General features: G+C 36.2%; 1 protein-coding gene across 5 annotated transcripts in view; it reads right to left on the minus strand.

Moving 5' to 3' along the window:
- The window catches only part of KDM4C (lysine demethylase 4C), a 247,259-nt gene that overhangs the window by 39,457 nt on the left and 188,802 nt on the right, over positions 1 to 19,000 (minus strand). The window contains exon 18 of one of the 5 annotated variants that reach the window (XM_059873489.1): positions 14,765 to 18,324. The exons of the other annotated variants lie outside the window; for them this stretch is intronic. Within the exon in view, the coding sequence (XP_059729472.1) occupies positions 18,322 to 18,324 (3 nt within the window). The 3' untranslated portion in view covers positions 14,765 to 18,321. Of the gene's footprint in view, positions 1 to 14,764; positions 18,325 to 19,000 lie in introns of those variants that run through there. 5 annotated transcript variants of the gene reach the window in all.

Consider the following 19,000-nt stretch of genomic DNA (forward strand, 5'->3'; position numbering starts at 1 on the left):
TATAGCTTGTAGAAAATGATTTGTGATTTCTTACTATTCAGTAAGTCTGCCAATAGTATGGGGCTATGGCAAATTAAAGATGGCAGACATTATCTAGATGTAGGCAAAATTCTTTTAGTTGTAAATTTCAGAAGAGAAGTAAACATAACACTTATGCATCAGCAGCAATTAGAGACAGTAATCCTATTCTCTAGTAACTCTGTAATAACGTTGTTTTGGGTTTACTCTCAATGAATGAACTTGTAAGTTGTTTAATTTTGAATTAAACATGAAAAGATACTGATATCGTGACAGATAGACATGTTGATTCAAAGTACATTTTTAACAGCTGATAAAAAAAATACCAGGACTTCCCAACACATATAAATACAGTATCCATCAATTATTTCAACCAAACTGTTAAGGTAATAATAGTTTTTAATTAATAGGAGAGGGAAGACAAAAATATAGTGCGGAGGTGAGAAAAATGTGGTTTCTCCTGAAGCTTGGATTGTGTGATTGAAAGTCATTAAACAGTAGGTTAAAAGAGAAAGAAAAGACTCAAAGAAAACAAAACACTTGGTGAAGAAGTACTTTTTTGAAAGTACATGAAAGGGTTTGTGCTTCTATGATACACTACACAGTCTCAATAGCTGGTAAACAAGTGCTGTGAGAGAAAAGGTAAGAAATAAAAGGCCCTGTTAGAGCTTCAGCTATGGTCTCACAATCACCATATCTATGGCTATGCCGTATCTTGAGAAATAAACTGCTGTATATTTATTTTCAGTATTCTTTAAGTTCTCAAATTCATAACGACATTCCAACACCAAGCACTGCCATTAAGTCCCTACTGTTTTTCAGGATAGAGCAGCACCATTAGCACTCTACACTGTCAGAGACACTCTGAAAGTACTTGAGATGTCTCTAATCCTACCATAGAGATCTACTGATGAAAATACCATATAAACTTATCTCTAGTATCTCCTCAGTTTTATTTACAAGTACTAAACAGAAAACATTAAATCACCAACACCTTCTTTAAAAAGAAGAATCCCTCTATGCATAGGGAATATTCTGCTAGCACATATTCAATGAACACAAGAACAAATGCCTCTTTCTTCCAGATTCATATACATCAGGTGACACTGAAAATTTAGTCATCCTAACTCTTCTTTTATCCACTTCATATCCACCCGCTCTCAGAAATAGTAATATGTGACTGTGAGCCCCAAGTTTTAAGGAGACTCTCAAGATTTTATCTTAATTGTAGTTTTTACATAGTCATGTATTTTTTACACACATTTTTATTAGAGACAAACCAAATCTTTTTTCCAGACAATGTTTCTTCCCCTGCAGGTTTGAAATGATTGTACTATAACAAACTCACAGGATTAAAAAGATTTTTTTTTTTTTTTAGAAGCACTGTGCCTGTATTCAGGCCATCTTTCAGGCATCCTGAAATGAACTAGAAATGATTGATGCCAGTATTGGAAGGGCAAAATTTCAAGAAGATTAATAGAGGAGGTTGGAAAGAATCTCCTTTTCCTTATTCTTCAGGAAGAAAGCCTTTCTATTAAAACTTTCCTTCCGATTTGCATAGACCAGTTTGAATAGATTTGCCATTTACACTAAGGCTAAAATATCTGACAAGCTGTGAAATGCCATTTAGGCTGAAAAGGTGATGAGGCATCATTTCACTGCCTCACTGCTGCAGCCTCCAGGCATCCCCACTATTATACTTTAACTGCACTTTTTCCAGCTGATTCCTATGGGCATTATTGGAATTTAAGGCAATGGTCAAGTCCAGGTTTTTTTCTGCACTACAGTCATTCAGTCACACACTTCTAAACCCCACTGTGTGGCAGAGAGAGAAAACAACTGCGCAAAACAAGGGAAAAAGCTATTCCAAAGAATAATGGAGGTTGGTGGGAAGCTCCAGAGCTCATGTAGAACAACACTGACAAGGCAGACCTAAATCAGGTTGGATAAGGCCCATCCAGCTGACTTCTGCACATCTAAAAAGATCCCTCAACCTTGCTGGGCACCTGTTCAAGTGTTCAACTATCACCTTTCATAGTGAAAAACTCTTTTCACAACACTGAAATTCACCATGTTCTGATTTGTGTTCTTTCCCTCTCAAGCTACCACCATGCACCTCCAACAAGCATCCCTCTCCCTCTTGCCTGTATCCTCTGATTACCTCAGTATAAGCAGCAGTGAAACTTTTGCAAAAAGGTATCTCTTTCCAGGTTGAACATACCCAGTTTCTTCAGTCCCTCTGTACACATTCTGTACTCCAGACCAGACCATCTCAGTGACCTTTCACTGGACTTTCTCCCATATGTCAATAAAAGGCAGACCAGGTGCTGTCTTAACAAAAGTCACATAAAAGGGAAGGATGGATCAATACCCTGGGCCTCACAGCTACACTATTACAAATCATGGCCCGGATGCAGTCTGTCTCCTGCTGCAGGGGCACACTGTTGATTCATGCTTAACTTCTCCATCATGATCCCCACTGGTTTTCCTGCAAAGCCAATCAAGCTAAATTCCAGTGGCAGACTTTGTATTATTCAATTTCAAAAGAGACAGATTCCTCATAAAATAGACCATGGCTACACAAAGTATTTAGAGAAGGCATCTAGAATTTGCTAACTCAGAAGAGTCTTTAACAGACAATGAACAGAGAACTGTAAGAGCCTGTACGGCCATTTCAGGCTCCAGTTTTTCATGAGCTGCCATTTTATGCAAAGTATTGCTCTGAGTAATATCCTTATTTATACACAGTACAGAAATCAGCACTGTTTCTACATAATTTATTTTTTAATAATTGCATTATGGTACTTCATATAAATACATCCAAACGCACAGAAATTTGCCATTCTAGTAAGACAGCAGTTAAAATTAGGCAACCAAGATGCAGCATTGAAAGGATTATATTCTTAGCAATATCCCAAAAAGAATTTATGAAATGAAGAATTGCAAAGACAGTTTTTATAAAGGTACCACCATCTAACAAACTATCCTTTTGAGAACAGCAAGTCAGTATCGTAATATCCATAAACTAAAAATGTATTTCCGAAAAGACACCAAAAGAACCCAGTATTACTAAAGAGACAATTGTACAGAACTTAAGATACACAAGTTTCCATGTTCAGAAACAAGAATCTTTGTCAGGCTCAAAAAGAAACCTCTGATGACAATAAAAGCACACATATCAAAATTCCTTCTACCTACTAGCATGACAGTAATGTGCTGCTTTGCATCTTAAAAGATTAGAAGAGAGGAATTGACTTCAGTATATGTCCTCTGGGCGAGAAGGGGTCATGGCCAATTATGTAGGTGAATGCACTTTGCCTCTGGAAGGAAAATATTGTGCTTGTAAAGCACACCGAATGAGGCCACAGCTGCTTGTCAAGTTGTTCTCTGTTGAAGAGAAGCTGCTATGGACAGAATACACTACTAGAAAATTAGGATAAGTAAAAACATTTAGAGTACTTATGTTACTGGCCACGAAATACTTGTCATCCCTTCAGTAAATTGAGCAAATGTGAGTTGTGCCATTTCAAGGTACTAAAAATAGCATATAAACAACCAAGTAAGTCAAAACTTGAAATAGAGGGCTATTTCAGAGTTACTGCTGTATGGGGTATTTTATGTTTGGTGTGGGCTTCTTTTTTTCATTCTTGTTGTTTGGGTTATTTTTTTGCTTGAGGATGGGGTCAAGGCACACATAAGTTTAACATGCACTGTATCACAGAAAGTTTACTTTTTGGTCCTAAAAAGTTTGAGGGACTCCATAGCTCACAAAGAAAAGATATTTCTGAAGCTTTTACCCAAAAGTCAAAACCTGCTTTTCAGTGGAGTTGATGTTAACATTACACCTAACCAGAAAATTTGAACAGACAAAAGTGATAAGGCAGCACAGAAAATGTCTATTTTTTAAGACATATTAAAATGTATTAAGTATAAGAAGTTTATAAAAATTCCACAATCCAAAATGAATCAGTTGTAGTATATCAGAAATAGAAAGCTATTTCTAAATGTTTCCTTCATTTCTAAGCTCTGTACTAACTTCATTAAGTAAATATTCAGAGAATCAGATGCAGAAGGGTGAGTCTTGCCTTAGAGTACTTAGCCATTATAAAAATTCAACAAATCATTGCTCTCTCTAGACTGACACATATCAGTTGCTAATATACTTACTGGTTAAAATAATTATTGGCAAAAAATGCAGAAGCATTGTATTTAAAATGGTTTTCACCCCTCCCTCTTTAATTTTTTTCCTGTTACTTTCCTCAAGAGATTAAAAAAAAAAAAAGAATAGTATGATATCTTTATTGTGGACACGTAAGCAAACGACCTTTTGGTTAAGAAAGTATTATATACTTTCTTTGTTTAAGAAAGTAGCATCCTTCTTGCATAAACCCAAAAGTATGTGGATGTCAGCATAGCTGCAAAGTGTTCCAAGTTTGCCATGGAAACAACATTCTTATTTCAAAATATTACAACTGCTCACTGCAGACTATTGGCATGAAAGCTTCCAATCCAAGCTCATTGACAGCTTCTGGAGTGGACAGATGAGGCATGGAAAATATTTTAAATTAGTTCATTTATCTTGCTCAGACATGGGAAGAGATGAAGAATTTTTCATGTTTATAGAAAAAAAAGCAGAGAGAGAGAGACAGAGAGAAGAAAGGCAGAAGATCGGACGGGGGAAAGGCAGGGGTAAAGCTGAGTGAAACAGTGGACCAAAGGAAGGAAAAAAAGGCAGAAGGATAAAAGTAGGGTAAAAGAAGAAGGGAGATAAAGTAATGGGAAAGAAGAGAAAGGTAGAAAGGGAGGAAATAGGGAAAAAAAGCACCTTTTTATATAAATTATTACCAGTTTAGCCAAATTTCCCACATAATGCATTTTTGGTTCATTAGAAAATATACACCCCAACACTAGCCAAACTGGCAGATGTTTTTAACTGGTTTTGATTTTATCTCCACAGTTTTCTGAGAATCAACACTGAGTTTTATTACTGCATCAAACACACCCAGATTTAAATTATTTTTGTCCTAAGGACTCAGACTATAGATTTTTTTCAAACATGCTTCAGAAAGTCCATCATACACATCCAAGTTAAAGAACACAATAGATCAAATATGTATTTATTTAATACAGTGTCTTATTGCCATGGATGCTATTGGAGCCCAAGACATTATAAGAGAAATGGCTTAAAGGACCGATTAATGTTCCAATGCCTCCTAAGAATATGATCCTGACAAATTCAGACAAAGATCTGCTTCCTCCTCCTGCTTCAAACTTGGTTCACTCCATGGTTACACCTAGAAATGCAGAACTGTATGAAACCGCTAGGAAAATCAAAAATATCTGGTATGTACATGTCAAGCTTCAGTGAGAAGCTCACAGGGAATCTCACCACAAATAATGAAGGACATGGAAATTTATGTACAAACAGATTTCTTTTGTATCAGAATGATGAAAAAACATTACAAAGGCCTGCAATTACTGACTTTCTAAAGTATCAGCTCTAATTCCTTATATAAAGAGGCTTTGAATACTATTTATTTGAATGTATCAAATCATTCAAACGTATTTCTCATTCTCAAAGTACCTGAACAAAAATGAATGTGCGTCTTGGGTATTTACAACAGGGATACCCCCTATGGATAACATTTGATTATATTTTGTACAGCTCTTTCCTGTACACAACTGAAATTTTGCTTCATATAGAAACATGTATGTCTAATGTTTATATTTGTAACTTACTCAGTATGTCTTATCCTTTAACTAGCTTTTCAGATGCAGTGAATAGGTTTGAAGGAAGTTAGACTTTTTTCCTCATACCTTTATCTTCACAGTTTTCCATTCTACAATTTCCTGCTCTGGGAAATACTTTGTATCCTTGATGGACACAGAATTAATTTGTTTATTGTGAGTATTTGACTCAATGACTGTTATTGAAAGGCAAGCTGGTCTCTCTTCCACCATGATGCCCAGTCCAATAAAACTACATTACAGAAAGAAAGTTTTTATACGCTGATTACCTGTCCAGTGTGTTTACTGACTCCTCTATTTGGCCTAAGTGGACCCATTTAGTATGCAAACTATTTTGTTAGATTTTAAAATACCCATTTTTGCATCTTTGCCATCTGGCTGCACACTTTTATTTCTCAAAAAGCATAATCCATTTACCACTGCAAACAGAACTTCATTAAATTAATAAGTACTAGCCTGGTCCACTGGCCCAGGTGTCCAATCTGGAGAGCTTCTTTCCTTCTGCATTTGTATCACAAACATTTTCATTAATGCAGGACTCATTCATGGGGAAAAAAACTCCTAAGTACAGAACTGATTTTAAAGGCAATTTTTAAAAACTCCCTAACAAAGGCTATTTGCAACAATACGTAGAAAAGTGTGAAAGCACAACATTTCAAAAATCACGGAACAGAAAGAACACATAGCATATAGGATGACTTTTGACAGCTGTTTTCTAAACTTCTTTTTGACTAGTTAAACTTCTGAAAGATACTCCTTCTCTCCACACAGTGCAACCAACTCCTTTGTAAATGGACCACTAAAAGATGCCTCATTGTGTCTTAATGGCATAATACATTACAGAAGTCAGGTGAAGGAAGGAATTGCACCTCTCAATCTGAAGACATATCATATAAAAAGTAAGAGCTAATATTTCCAGAAAGAAATGCAACAATTTGCAAACATAGTCCTGCCAAGTAATTGGTGAACTTTTGAAAACTTGTCTATCATAGAAAATATTTTCTATCACTTGTCCAAAATTCAGCTAAACCCTTTAATAAACTACAGTCTGACTGGAACAACAAACACGGATTTTAACATGCCATTCATTTGTCTAAGTAATTTGATAAATTTTTAGAGCAGACATGTATAATATTTCAAAGCACAACTTACTTGTTCAGCTCCTAAATAACCCCAGATTGACCCAGTATACTGTGTTTAATCCCTAAACACATTTTAAATGTTTATTCAGGAACTGATCCAGCACAAAAAAGTTTTCACTCCATACACTGGCAGTTTGCTGAACAAAACCTAGTGACTCAAGGCTAGAAAAAAAAGACATCAATGTTTGGATGCCTGAAGAATCACAGTATAGAACAGTTAATAGTGTGATATGGAGGCACTTGTGATAGCAAAACTTTATGTGCAACTGTGAATCATTAATATACTTAATTCCACAGGTCTGTGCAACATTATGACTATGTCATTGTTTGACACTAGCTAGAAGCCAGGCACCCACAACAAACCATTCCCACATTCTCTTCTGCTATAGTTGAATATAGTTGAATAGAGGAGGGGGAAAGAAAAATTAAAAGGCTAAAGGGTGAGATAAGCATTAGGAGAAAAAAACATTAAGGACAAAACTGGCTCAAAACTTAGAAGGTATAAAGAAAAAAATTTATTAACAGAATTAAAAGAGGATAATAAGAACTAAAATAAACATTAAGAATACGTTTCTCCCTACCCTCCTCAGCACTTTTTTCCTTCCCATTGACAGGGCAGGGAGACAAAACATGGGGTTTTCAGTCAGCCTGTCACTTCTGAAAATCTTCCTACAGTTCACTTAGGGAAAGAAGTCTTTTCTGTTATGGCATAGAGTCCTTCCCATAGGAGAAAGTTCTCTGTGAATTTTTTCAACGTGGCTCTAATTTTCACAAGTAGCAGTCCTGCCCGACCTGCTGTAATGCGAGTGAGTCCTTCCCACAGGCAAAGCAGTATTCTCTCAACTGTTTGTGTGGGTAATTAGTTTATTGGGTCTAATCTTTTAAGGATGAGCTGTTCTAGTTTGGAAGCAAGGGTCCTCTTTCTCTATCTGTGGAAGCAAGGGTCTTCTCTTTCTGTTGGAGTTTCCCGCTAAATTATGGCTTTTCAGCATCCACATGCTCCAGCACGACCACTCTTTCTCATAGGGTATGAGTGGAACCTCTACATGCCCCCATGCATTTCATGAATTACAGGGAAACAGATTGTTGTGTTATAGTCCTCACCACAGAAAAATCTCAGTTTCAATGCCCGGAGCACCTCCTCCTCCCTTTCCTGCCTCTTCACCAATCTTAGTGTAGCCATGTTGTTCTCCCTGAGTATTTTCACCTTTTCCTTTCTTCTTACCTGGAAGAAAACTGTCCCTAATTTCATTTGTTCTCAAGTTCTATCAATTGAAAAGTTTTTTATTGAGTTCTGCAGTGCTGGAAGGCTGATCCTGTGGTTCCCCACCAGCACCATGCAATGCTGGCCACCATAGCACCGGCTCTATTCAGAGCTTCTCTTCATGCAGGCCACCAAAAGCCAAAGCTGCTGCCGCCACTTTTGCCCTTCTCTTCACAGCACGGCTGGCTATAAGCACCTAACAGGCAAAGTTCACTGCAAACCATACTGAGATGGCGTGGCTGTTCCCGGCCCCACTGCCATGAATGCCCCTGGTGGCTGTGCCAGGACAGCCCCCCAGATGCTCTGCCAGGATGGCCTCTTGGCAGCTGCCTCCCCACCCCCTCAAAGAAGGAGAGTTGCACGCGTTTTTTCCTTTCTTAAATATGTCATCATAGAGGCCTTACTAACTTCTCTAATTGGCTTAACAGCGTGCCTATTTTCAGAGCCAGTCACAATTGATTTTGCCAGGCATGGAGGAAGCTTCTAGCAGCTTGCTGCAGAAAAATTAATTCCATAGCTGGCTTCTTCCCTCCTCATCAAAAAAATCAAGCCATGCAAAACCAACACAGACTAATAAACCACTGTGATTCTGGTAGGGGGGCCACACACAGTATAAACCTTCATATAGCACGCACCTGGCTCAGCATCCTCAGGATATTGCCTGAGAGGACACTTAGGACTCACTTGTGAGAGAGTTCACTGTAGCCTGAGTGAGCCTGAGATCACACAGTACACAATACTGAGCATCTGTATACCACAGAAAAGACAAAGAGATCTCTGGAAGCAAAACTGATCTCTCTGAAGTCCTGTAGATCAGTCAAGTCTGTAGATGATAAAACTGGTATTTGTCCATTCCATGCTGATGGGATTGACATAAATCTCTGTAACAATAATTCATCCTTCAATTTTAACTTCATCTAAAAATAGCAGCTTCAGCATTGAGGAGGTCACATTTGGTAATCATGCATTTAAAAAGTTGGGTTTAAAGTTTTTACAGAAGTATTTCTAGAGGAACATAGGAAAGCTGAAAAAGAAAAAGGATATAGAATCTTTATTATATTTAGGATTTGAAGTCCATGTTTTTCTGAGTTCACTGCTTCACTCTGAAATACTGTGGGGTCTTTTATTTCTCTCATTTTACCCCATTACTTTACTCATATTTTTAATTTATGATTAACAGCCAGTTTTTAAATTTCGAGGAAGTTTATCCAGAGAAACGTAGAAGTTAGCAGATCACACTAAGTTCTCAGAGATATTCATCACTAAGTCAGAAAAAGGCAAAGAACATAGCCAATTAAAAGCAAAAGTAAAGCTGCTTTCTCTTAATGTGAAATTAAAAAAATATTTCTATTTCTCATAATTCATTCTTTAAAACAGCAATCCAATATTTCCTTATGCTAATGTTCAAAAAAGTGTAAACTCTTGTAAATTTCCTCTACATCCCTTTGGCCTGGAGATACTGGATAAAAAAGAATTGTGTGATCCAGAGCTGAAAATTATTGACTATTAAATGGAGATGAGTTTAGTTATCAGCAATCAGACAAACATCCGTTTTGAACAAAATCATTAAAATTTTGGGTTTTGTTCTAGAAAGTGCATTCTGGAATTCTGCTTATAAGTTACACGAAACCAGTTGAAGCTTCTTGGAAATCCACTTCCACTACCATGGCTAGCATGTCATTTCCAGTGCCAGAAATCAAGACTCCATATGAACTATCATGAACTATTCTAGGCAATTTTGAGTCTAGTCTGTATAAGCTGGATTAGTTTTGTTTAACTGCACTCATATAGGCAATAGAAATTGTGCACTTTCATGTCTATATATGTAGGTATATATATTTACTACAGTACACTTTGCATACTGAACTGACAGTATACAAATGACAGTTTGCAAATGAGTTCCAGACACTTCTTCGCTTCTTTCATTTTGTTTAATACACTTCTGAAAGACCTCATTCAAAGTCGTGAATCCTTGTAGCATTTTCAGAGTTGTTTCTTAGCTGATTTTTATTTGTCATTTATTGTTTTCACTACTTGAGGTCATCTCAGCCTGAACTTGTTTCACTCTCTATAAGCACAGAACAAAGACCTTTCAAACTTGAGAAGATCTTTGCTTTCATTGAAGTTCCTCTCTTGACATTACTTTCCTATCAATGGCAAAATGAGAAAAAAAAAAAATCATCTTTTGACTTAATGACCTTAGTAATTTATTAGACACATACAAATCTCCAAGTTGAAGAAAAAGCAAAGACCTAAGTAAATCTTCTAGGAACTTTTAAACTCAAAATATGTGGTATTTTTCAATGGTACATGCCCATATTTTAAATAAGCAATGTGGTCCTCTCAATTGTCAATAAAAAATAAAAGAACTATGACTGTGTATGTGCAACAATCTTGTATCTACTCTTTATTTACAAATTAACAGTTTGAGTAGCTTCTTTGTCTTCAGCTGGGTTTTTCACAACTGACCTTCTATTCTTTCCTTCAAACATTCCTGAGCCCCGCAAAATATGGCAGAATACATAATAGGATGTATGAAAATATAATGTATTGAAGCTCTATATTCAGTGACTACCAATGTAGCAGGCTGAATTGCTGCTGGTATAGTCCAGGGTAAGGAAGCAAAATGGACCTCTGCATAATATCCACAGATGTTTTATTCAGCGGAGCGGTGAGATGTTCAAGTCCCAGACACACACACATGGAGGTCCAGCTTTCTCTCTGACGAGGGGCCTGGGGTGAACTTGGTCTCGGGGCAGTACAAAGATGAGGGCCAGTCAGGGCATAGGGAACGTGTGGCTCAGGGACACAGGAACACACATAGGAACAGGGCAATGAGCCAATGGGGTCTAACAGCTTCCTCCATGCCTGGCAAAATCAATTGTGACTGGCTCTGAAAATAGGCATGCTGTTAAGCCAATTAGAGAAGTTAGTAAGGCCTCTGTGATGACATATTTAAGAAAGGAAAAAACGCGTGCAACTCTCCTTCTTTGAGGGGGTGGGGAGGCAGCCTTTTGAGGGAAGCTTCTTGTGTCTCCTAAAAACTAGGGAATGCTCGCCCACAATGTCAAGACTACTAAAGTGCCAGTAAATATCTAACCAAGTTCTCTAACTTAAAGTGATATACAATATAGTAACCAAAAGCAATTAATAAAATCCTGCCTAGTACAATAAACAGACAATAATTAGAAAATATTGGAGGTGGGGAGAGGTATGTACATTCTATATTCATGCAAAGTTCAGTATAATTTAATAAAGTCTGTTCTCAGTGTTTAAGTAATTTCTATTTATGGTCAAAATTGTTCATAATTCTAATAGTCTTTCCATGCCCTGTGGATTTCAGAGGATCAACAAAAAGCCAAAGACAGAGACTCAAAAAGGGTAATAATGCGCTTATTGTGGTTCCCATTAGTGAAAACATGACAGTATGTATTTCAGTGCTCTCACAAAAGCCATTTAAATTTCAATACTGTAGAAACTTTGAGTTTAGAATAAATATGATTCATCTTGCATTGGCTGGGCATTATTTCTGCTCCTTCTGCTTGCTGGAGACAAATGATACAGCTTGTCCATGATTAGGTACAATTTCTCCACATTATTTTTTGCAGATTTTTTCAATTCAGCAAACGTGAGAAAAAACTAAAATGTAGCAGATACATCCAGTACAACTGCATGTAACTTTTACAGCAGAAATTAAGACAAAATAATTTCTCATTGAAAAAAAAACCAAACAAATTTCAGAAGTAATGAGCACTATAAAATTTAAATGCTCTTGGGGGGTTTTAGTCTCTTGTTTTTCTAAGCTGCACAAGGAAGGAAATCCTTGGAATTACATAACACTAAGTTATCACTCATTATGAAATTACCATTAAAACTCTTCATACTTAGCACTCACATACACTTATTAAAATGGAATCAGATTGCTCATTTGCTAAGAGAGGAAGATTTGTTCAAGAAAAGACATATTTTACTAAATACTTTTGGAAGATACAGCAGGTAGAAGAGAGGTCCCTAAGTGCAACTTGGAAAGTTCTTAGGTGCTAACTGATTCAACCCCAGGCAAGGAAAGCAGTACATGTACCCCACCTGGATGTTACAACAAACAACAAAGCAGCAGCTGCCTTTTAGCAGTGCAAGAAGTGTTAGAGCAGACATGTGAACTGTGACTCTTGAAACATGACATCATGAGTCTGCACTGCCTCACAACTTTTACAATGTGAGTTTTTCAATAAATTAACCCAACAGGTTATTTAAAACCTGTTGGGTTAATTTATTGAAACCTGACCCAGGACACTTGAGTTTGGCATGACAGAAAGATTTTAATCAGGGCATACTGCTGACCACATCATAGATGATTTGAATGACGAGATTTCATGATGTCTCTTCTGCTCATACTGACACTGCATTAGCAGTTATTATTAACGTGTAAGGCAAAACTATCAGGCCTTCATGTAAAAAGCATGTACAACCTGAGACACTTTGATTTTGCCACACTGCATGCTTTAAAGCACACAGTAGGATAAATGATCTAAAAAAAAATCCACACAGAAAAGTTATTTGAAGTGTGGAGCTTCAAACAAGAGCAACCATAATTACTATTTTCAAGCACTAGTCATTATGCAGAAACATCATAACTGATGATTAATATGACAAGTATGGTAAAGAATAACTGGCCTGTGCTTAGAGCTGGGACAAAGTGAAAGATACTGAAAGATACTGATACTGATAAATGATAGTTTATCAAAACTACCAGATAAAAATTGATAACCATGACACATTCCTTACAGATGCTAGTTACCAGCAATACAGACCCCAGAGATCTTCAGAAAGACCTCTACAGCAAAAATTCTGTTTTCCTATCCCTCCAGAGCAGTGCACTGAAACAAAAAGAAATTTTAAAGAGTAACTCTAGAGAAAGAGTCACATACTCATATTGCCAAAAGTTTGTTTAATTGAGAATCTGAGAACGCACACTCACCTACTTTCTACCTATATCTGTTTTAATGTGCAATATTTCCATATTCTTTGCAAGTCTAATGCAAGACCCCAGGTGTCCATCTTTAACGCAGTGAGCCAGTGCATCTGCTCAAATGCATAATGCTGTTTTCTGCCACAGTGAATTTCCAACAAAACAGCTTTTCATGAAAACAGAATGCTTTGAAAAGATATTGAAATAAAAGAAACATGCTACTTTTGCTTTGGCAGAGCCGAGAATATTTTAAGTGTCTATTGTGTTTTGATGTCTCTTCTAATGCGCTGCCTTCATTAATGAATAAAAAATCTGTAATTTTTTTCCCATACTTTCAATTTTTTTTCCCCAGCAAAACATGTTCAAACTTTGATTCATGAACTGCCCCTGTAAATCTCCTCTGAAAATCAAAAAGGAGTATTAAAAAGTTACTACATTTGATAAATCAGTCAGTTTTTCTAGAGATGAATTTTGGATATTTTCTATTCCACAGAGTGCAACTGATGAATTTCACTGGTTGATAGACATAGCTTACTCAAAGAGAATGCAATAAGATATAAATGTATTAATATAAACTTATTTTACAAGGATGATACAGCTGTTTCCAGGGAGAAAATGCACATAACAACTCACCCTAAATCCTGTATTTCCAATTATTTAGTACATAGGCCTAAACAGAAGATGTTACAAGTCCTCTTATAGTCCATGTTTATGCAGGTCCTTACAAAACAAAGGAGTAAGAGAGGCATCATGCATCCAGTTTTGCTGCAAATTTTAGGTAGCTGCACAACACTTGGACACTGAGTTTAGAAGTATATGTCTTTTCTCAGGTTTAGACACAATCCATGACAACTCAAGGCTCCTTTTACTGATAGCACTTTAAACATAATTTTTCATAATATTCAGAATTATTTCTAGAATATAAAACAAAATCCAAAAATTGGCTTCTGAACTTCTCAACAATTTTAAAAAGCAGGTCACAGATACCTCTGTAAAAAACTTCAAATATTTATTAACAGCAAAGAAAATAGGTGAGGCCTGCACTATTTTATCTTTTGACAATATTCTTCTCATCAATGTTTTCTGCAGCATGTTGTATAGTGCTTTAGAAAACTAAAATGGCTGTTTCAGATTGAACCATGCTCTTTTTCTGCACATCCAAGAACAGGACAAAATTTCATTACACCCAAGAAAATTTACATAGTTGTGTCAAAAGATGTTTTTTATTTTATGAAATTTTTCAATTTATAGAAAGAAATGAAGCTTATGTTGTATTTTACTACAACTACACAAATATGTGGTAAGTGCTCTCACTGTAGTAGGGCAGTAGCTATCTATCTGGGACGTACCTTACAGGAACATGCATACTTCTAGTTTTTTTCTAGGATAATTGCTTTCTCTTTAGTGTGTTCAGAAGTACACCCTGACTACTAATTATGGAGTAAGAACTGATACTGTTCCTCAGCCTGGAAATCAAGACAATTCCTCCATACTCCTTTAAGGAATATATTGTCAGGGTTTAATCCCAGCTGGCAACTAAGCACCAAGCAGCCATTTGCTCACTCTTCTCCACACCCTGGGGGGACTGGGAGAGGAACTAGAAAAAAGGCAAAACACATGGAGTTCAGATAAGAACATTTAATAACTGAAACAAAGTAAAATACAGTGATACTAATAATACTAATGATAATAATAACAACAATAATAAAAGTGGTTATGAAAAGGAGAGATAGAGAAATACAAAACTCAAGAAAAACAAGTTATGAACAAACAGTTTCTCACCGACCACTAACTGATGCTCAGCCTGTCCCCAAACAGTGGTCAGCCCCTGTTCCAGATAACTCTCCCAGTTTATATATATAGTGGACATGACATTCTAAGGTATTAATAGCCCTTTGGCCACCTCAGGTCACCAGTCCTGGCCATGCTGCCCCACAGCTTCTTGTGCACTTCCTCAACTCCTATGGGACACTAAAAAATCCTATCGACATTATGTTCACACTAAATCCAAAACACAGCACTGCATCAGCTACTAAAAAGAAAATGAACTCTGCTCCAGCTGAAATTAGGACAGATATAGAACAATGAAAGAACACAGATTTATTTGCGACTAACATTACAGGCAATTATTTTCAGCTAAAGCAATTAACACCTAAAGAAATTACAAGCAGTAATCTAAAAAACTCTCAGTTTTGCTTTGCAAAAACAAATGTCTTAGAAATCAGAGGCAATCAACAAGTCCACCCACATACCTAATAGCTACATAATCATACCAATACAAACAAAGAAATGCATCATTCAAGGAGCACTTCAAGAAGCAGTGATTGAAAGAAGAAGGCTCTTATCTTTTCATAACTTCCCAGTGTAACAGTAAGGAGAAAGTATTAAATTACTCCTACCTGTTGATTTGCTGCAGCATGTAGCTTGGTCAGGCAAAACCAGGTCAGATATCTGGCAAAGGTAGGGAATCATCGTCCCAGTTCTACAACTCAGAGAGTCAGTTTCTAAGTTGCGTTTGAGGGCTGTACACACTTCACTTCTGCTACCGACAGTACATCTCCTCCCTCCAGCAAGCACACACACAGCAAACCAAGATAATACCTCAGGTTTACCACCTGAGGAAGAAAGGACCAAGAAACTACACCTCTCCGTGGCTGGGGCAGAGTTACAGGGGAAATAATTGTAAAGATGTTCAGTTTAGTTACTGCTTATTTCCCACCCTATTTCCCAAGCTATTACATCACGACTCCCTTCCTGCTTTCACACATATTCTTCTCTTTCTCTTTTTCTTCCCTCCAAATAAGAAAGATACACCTACGGTAAGTTACATCTTGAGAGAAGCATTAAGTATTAGACACAACATAAGACAATACTCACATAAGAGATCTCTGGTATAATCCAAATTATTCCGCTATTTCAATGTACTGCAGTTTGAGAAGCAAGGTTATTCAAAACGGGCTCTTCATTTATTTAAAGCGCTCATGATTTGTAGCATGAATTTCAGGAAAGCAGACTTTTATACCACTGTGCCCCCCATAACTTTATTTTTCATGTTTGGATGTGAGATAGCAGCAACCCTGTTTCTAAGAATCGGTGGGTGCAATATGCTAAAACTATTTTTTCTGCTTTATCATTATAAAAGATATGAAATGTGTTTAGATTATATAGAAGACAATTATTAAGGAAATCAAATTTTCCCATAATCCTATCTTTAAAAACAATATCTTAATTCCATTCTAAAATCATGCCATTGTAGCACCTCATAGGACATGAAATACATGTGCCTTAAGAGATCTCAGATTTATTAAATAGGATCATTTTTATTACTAGTGATAACTAGTGTTTTTGATTTCATGCCTAAGTTCCTAATTAGCACTCTGTAACAGAACTAGAAAATAGCAATACTGTCAATAACACTGTGATAAAAAAAACGCAAAATGTATGCATTAAAATTTATAATCTCTTTTTAAAGGATTGGATGTATTTGATGGCTTCAGAAAACAATCTACCTTTTTATTTTCTTATCATAAATATCAAATTCAAAAGCATCTTAAAGGAAGAATTTCTTTATGGATAGTTTTGAAAAAAAACTCAGTAGCAACTGTAAGGAATAACAGCACAATAAAAATTGAGTAAGCACGTGAATGGAATATAAACCATATGTAAAGGGGTTCACGATCTCTGAAGTGCTAAATGCTATTGTTTCAAAGATCAGGGTGCCTATAGGTTTTAGGTAGTACATTTTTACTATGTTCATAAAGAATCAGGGAATGAGCAACTCTGAAAAAAAAACCCCAAAATAAACAAAAAGGTGCCATGGATAAAATACAGATTATAGCAAAATGATGCTATTGAAAATCATGAAAAAAACCACTTTGAAATGAAGTGACTGAAATTCAATATTGAAAACATTCATCTTGAAAAGCTATAAAAACATGGACAGGCAACATTCAAATGTTACATTTATGCTATATACTCAGGAATTGACTAAGAACTTGTATACTCCATGATCCAGCTGTGAGCATCAGCATTATGGGAGTCATGGTAACTTGGTTCTGCAAGACTTCTGTGGCATGAGGTTTTCTGCTGCCCTTATGTCATTTTGGCTGAAGTACTTAGCTGTGCTATAATACCAACAGTATCAGAAATTTATAGACATTTAAATTAGTAACTTTCCCACTATGCCTTCCCCCCAGGACACAGCAATGAAGCCTTTCTTAGAGAACATCTAAACTTTATTCTTCAATATATGGAATTTTTAATGATAGTGCTCATCCAAGCTTTTACACTTTATAGAAGAAATATAATTGTGGCAAAGGTCTTTTAGCATCTTTTTCACATCAAAATAGCTTTTTAGTATTTTGAGCTTCCAGGGTGGCATGTCTGGTATAGTCATCATAAAGATGCCTGAAAACTAAGAAATGGATCTCTCTTGAGGTCAAAATTTGAAAAGGTTATTCCTAGCTGATGAGAGTCAAATTATTATAAAAAAATATTCCTTCAAAATAACTTTCAAAGAAAAATCGTGATAATGCTCACAGAACAATGTTACAAAATATACTTTATATAGCATTTTGAATGTAAATGCTCTGTGATAATTGGCAATATTTCCAGTAACACCAGTATTGATATATGTTCTGTGGGGTTTTTTTAATGGCATGTTTTCTCTTTCTTATTTGAAACTATTTTTTCCTGCTACTTTTCCTTCTAATTTTGGGGTTACTTTTCAAATATAAACAATTAACAATTATGTAAAATTGGTAAGACTGTACAAATAACACAAGTCCATGGACTACACAGTAGTAATTGAGTGTGAAACACAGTTCTGTGACCATTATTAAAATGCTGGTTTGCTTCAAGCTAAATGCTTTATTTGGAAAACAGAATTATCAGCAAATCTTATTTTTCTTACTAAGTCAAAAATATATCATAGAATCAGAGAATATTCTGAGTTGGAAGGGACCTTTCAGGATCATTCAGTTCAGCTCCTGGCCCTATGCAGGATACTGCACCAAGAATAACTCCATGCGCCTGAGTACATTGTCCAAACACTTTCTGAGCTCTGTCAGGCTGGTGCTGTAACCTCTTCCGTGGGGAGTGGTTCCAGTGCCGAACCACTCACTGGGTGAAGAATCTTCTCCTACTATCCAGCCAGCTTGATGCCATTCCCTTGGGTCCTGTCACTGATTACAACATATATTAAAAAAAAATAAATAATGTTCTGCAAATCCATCATCTGAGTTTCAAGTCATAAATCAGCAGTCTAAGATTTACAGAAAGCAATTAAGCTTTTTTCTTCAACTGCTAATTGAAGCTGCATAACACAGTAATTCTCTTGGGGAATTATGAACTCTGAAGCACAAAAATTGTAACAAAAATTGTAATAGGTTTCCCTCATAATTCAGTAAGATAGGTTGCACAAGATTCTTGAAGCTTAAAAAGTCTTCTGCATAATCTCTGCAGATTGCACATTCAATTCCATGGCAAAAACAAGAATATATAGGGACATTAAAATTTAGGATTTTACACAACAGAAGAAAAAAAAATCAAGTATTTTAGCATTAGCATGCAGATTAATAAAAAAATAGAAAATTGGTTTAGAACCACTCTGTAACAATTCTTGTAGAGCTTTATTTCACATCTCATTCTGTTTCCTGGCTGGCTGTGAAGGACTGCCAGGTTTTCACTTGTATTCCAGCTGTATCTGGGATTGATTTACATCATTAAGGATAGTTTTGTCTTCTCGACAAAAGGCATGCAATTCTTACGAATTATTCTCCTAATTCCCAGCAAATGCAACACAGCTATTATTCAACCAAATGATACTTACTGTCATGGAAGTTTTGAAGATATCTTAGA

The sequence above is a fragment of the Haemorhous mexicanus genome, chromosome Z, assembly GCF_027477595.1.
Source record: "Haemorhous mexicanus isolate bHaeMex1 chromosome Z, bHaeMex1.pri, whole genome shotgun sequence".
Lineage (NCBI taxonomy): Eukaryota > Metazoa > Chordata > Aves > Passeriformes > Fringillidae > Haemorhous > Haemorhous mexicanus.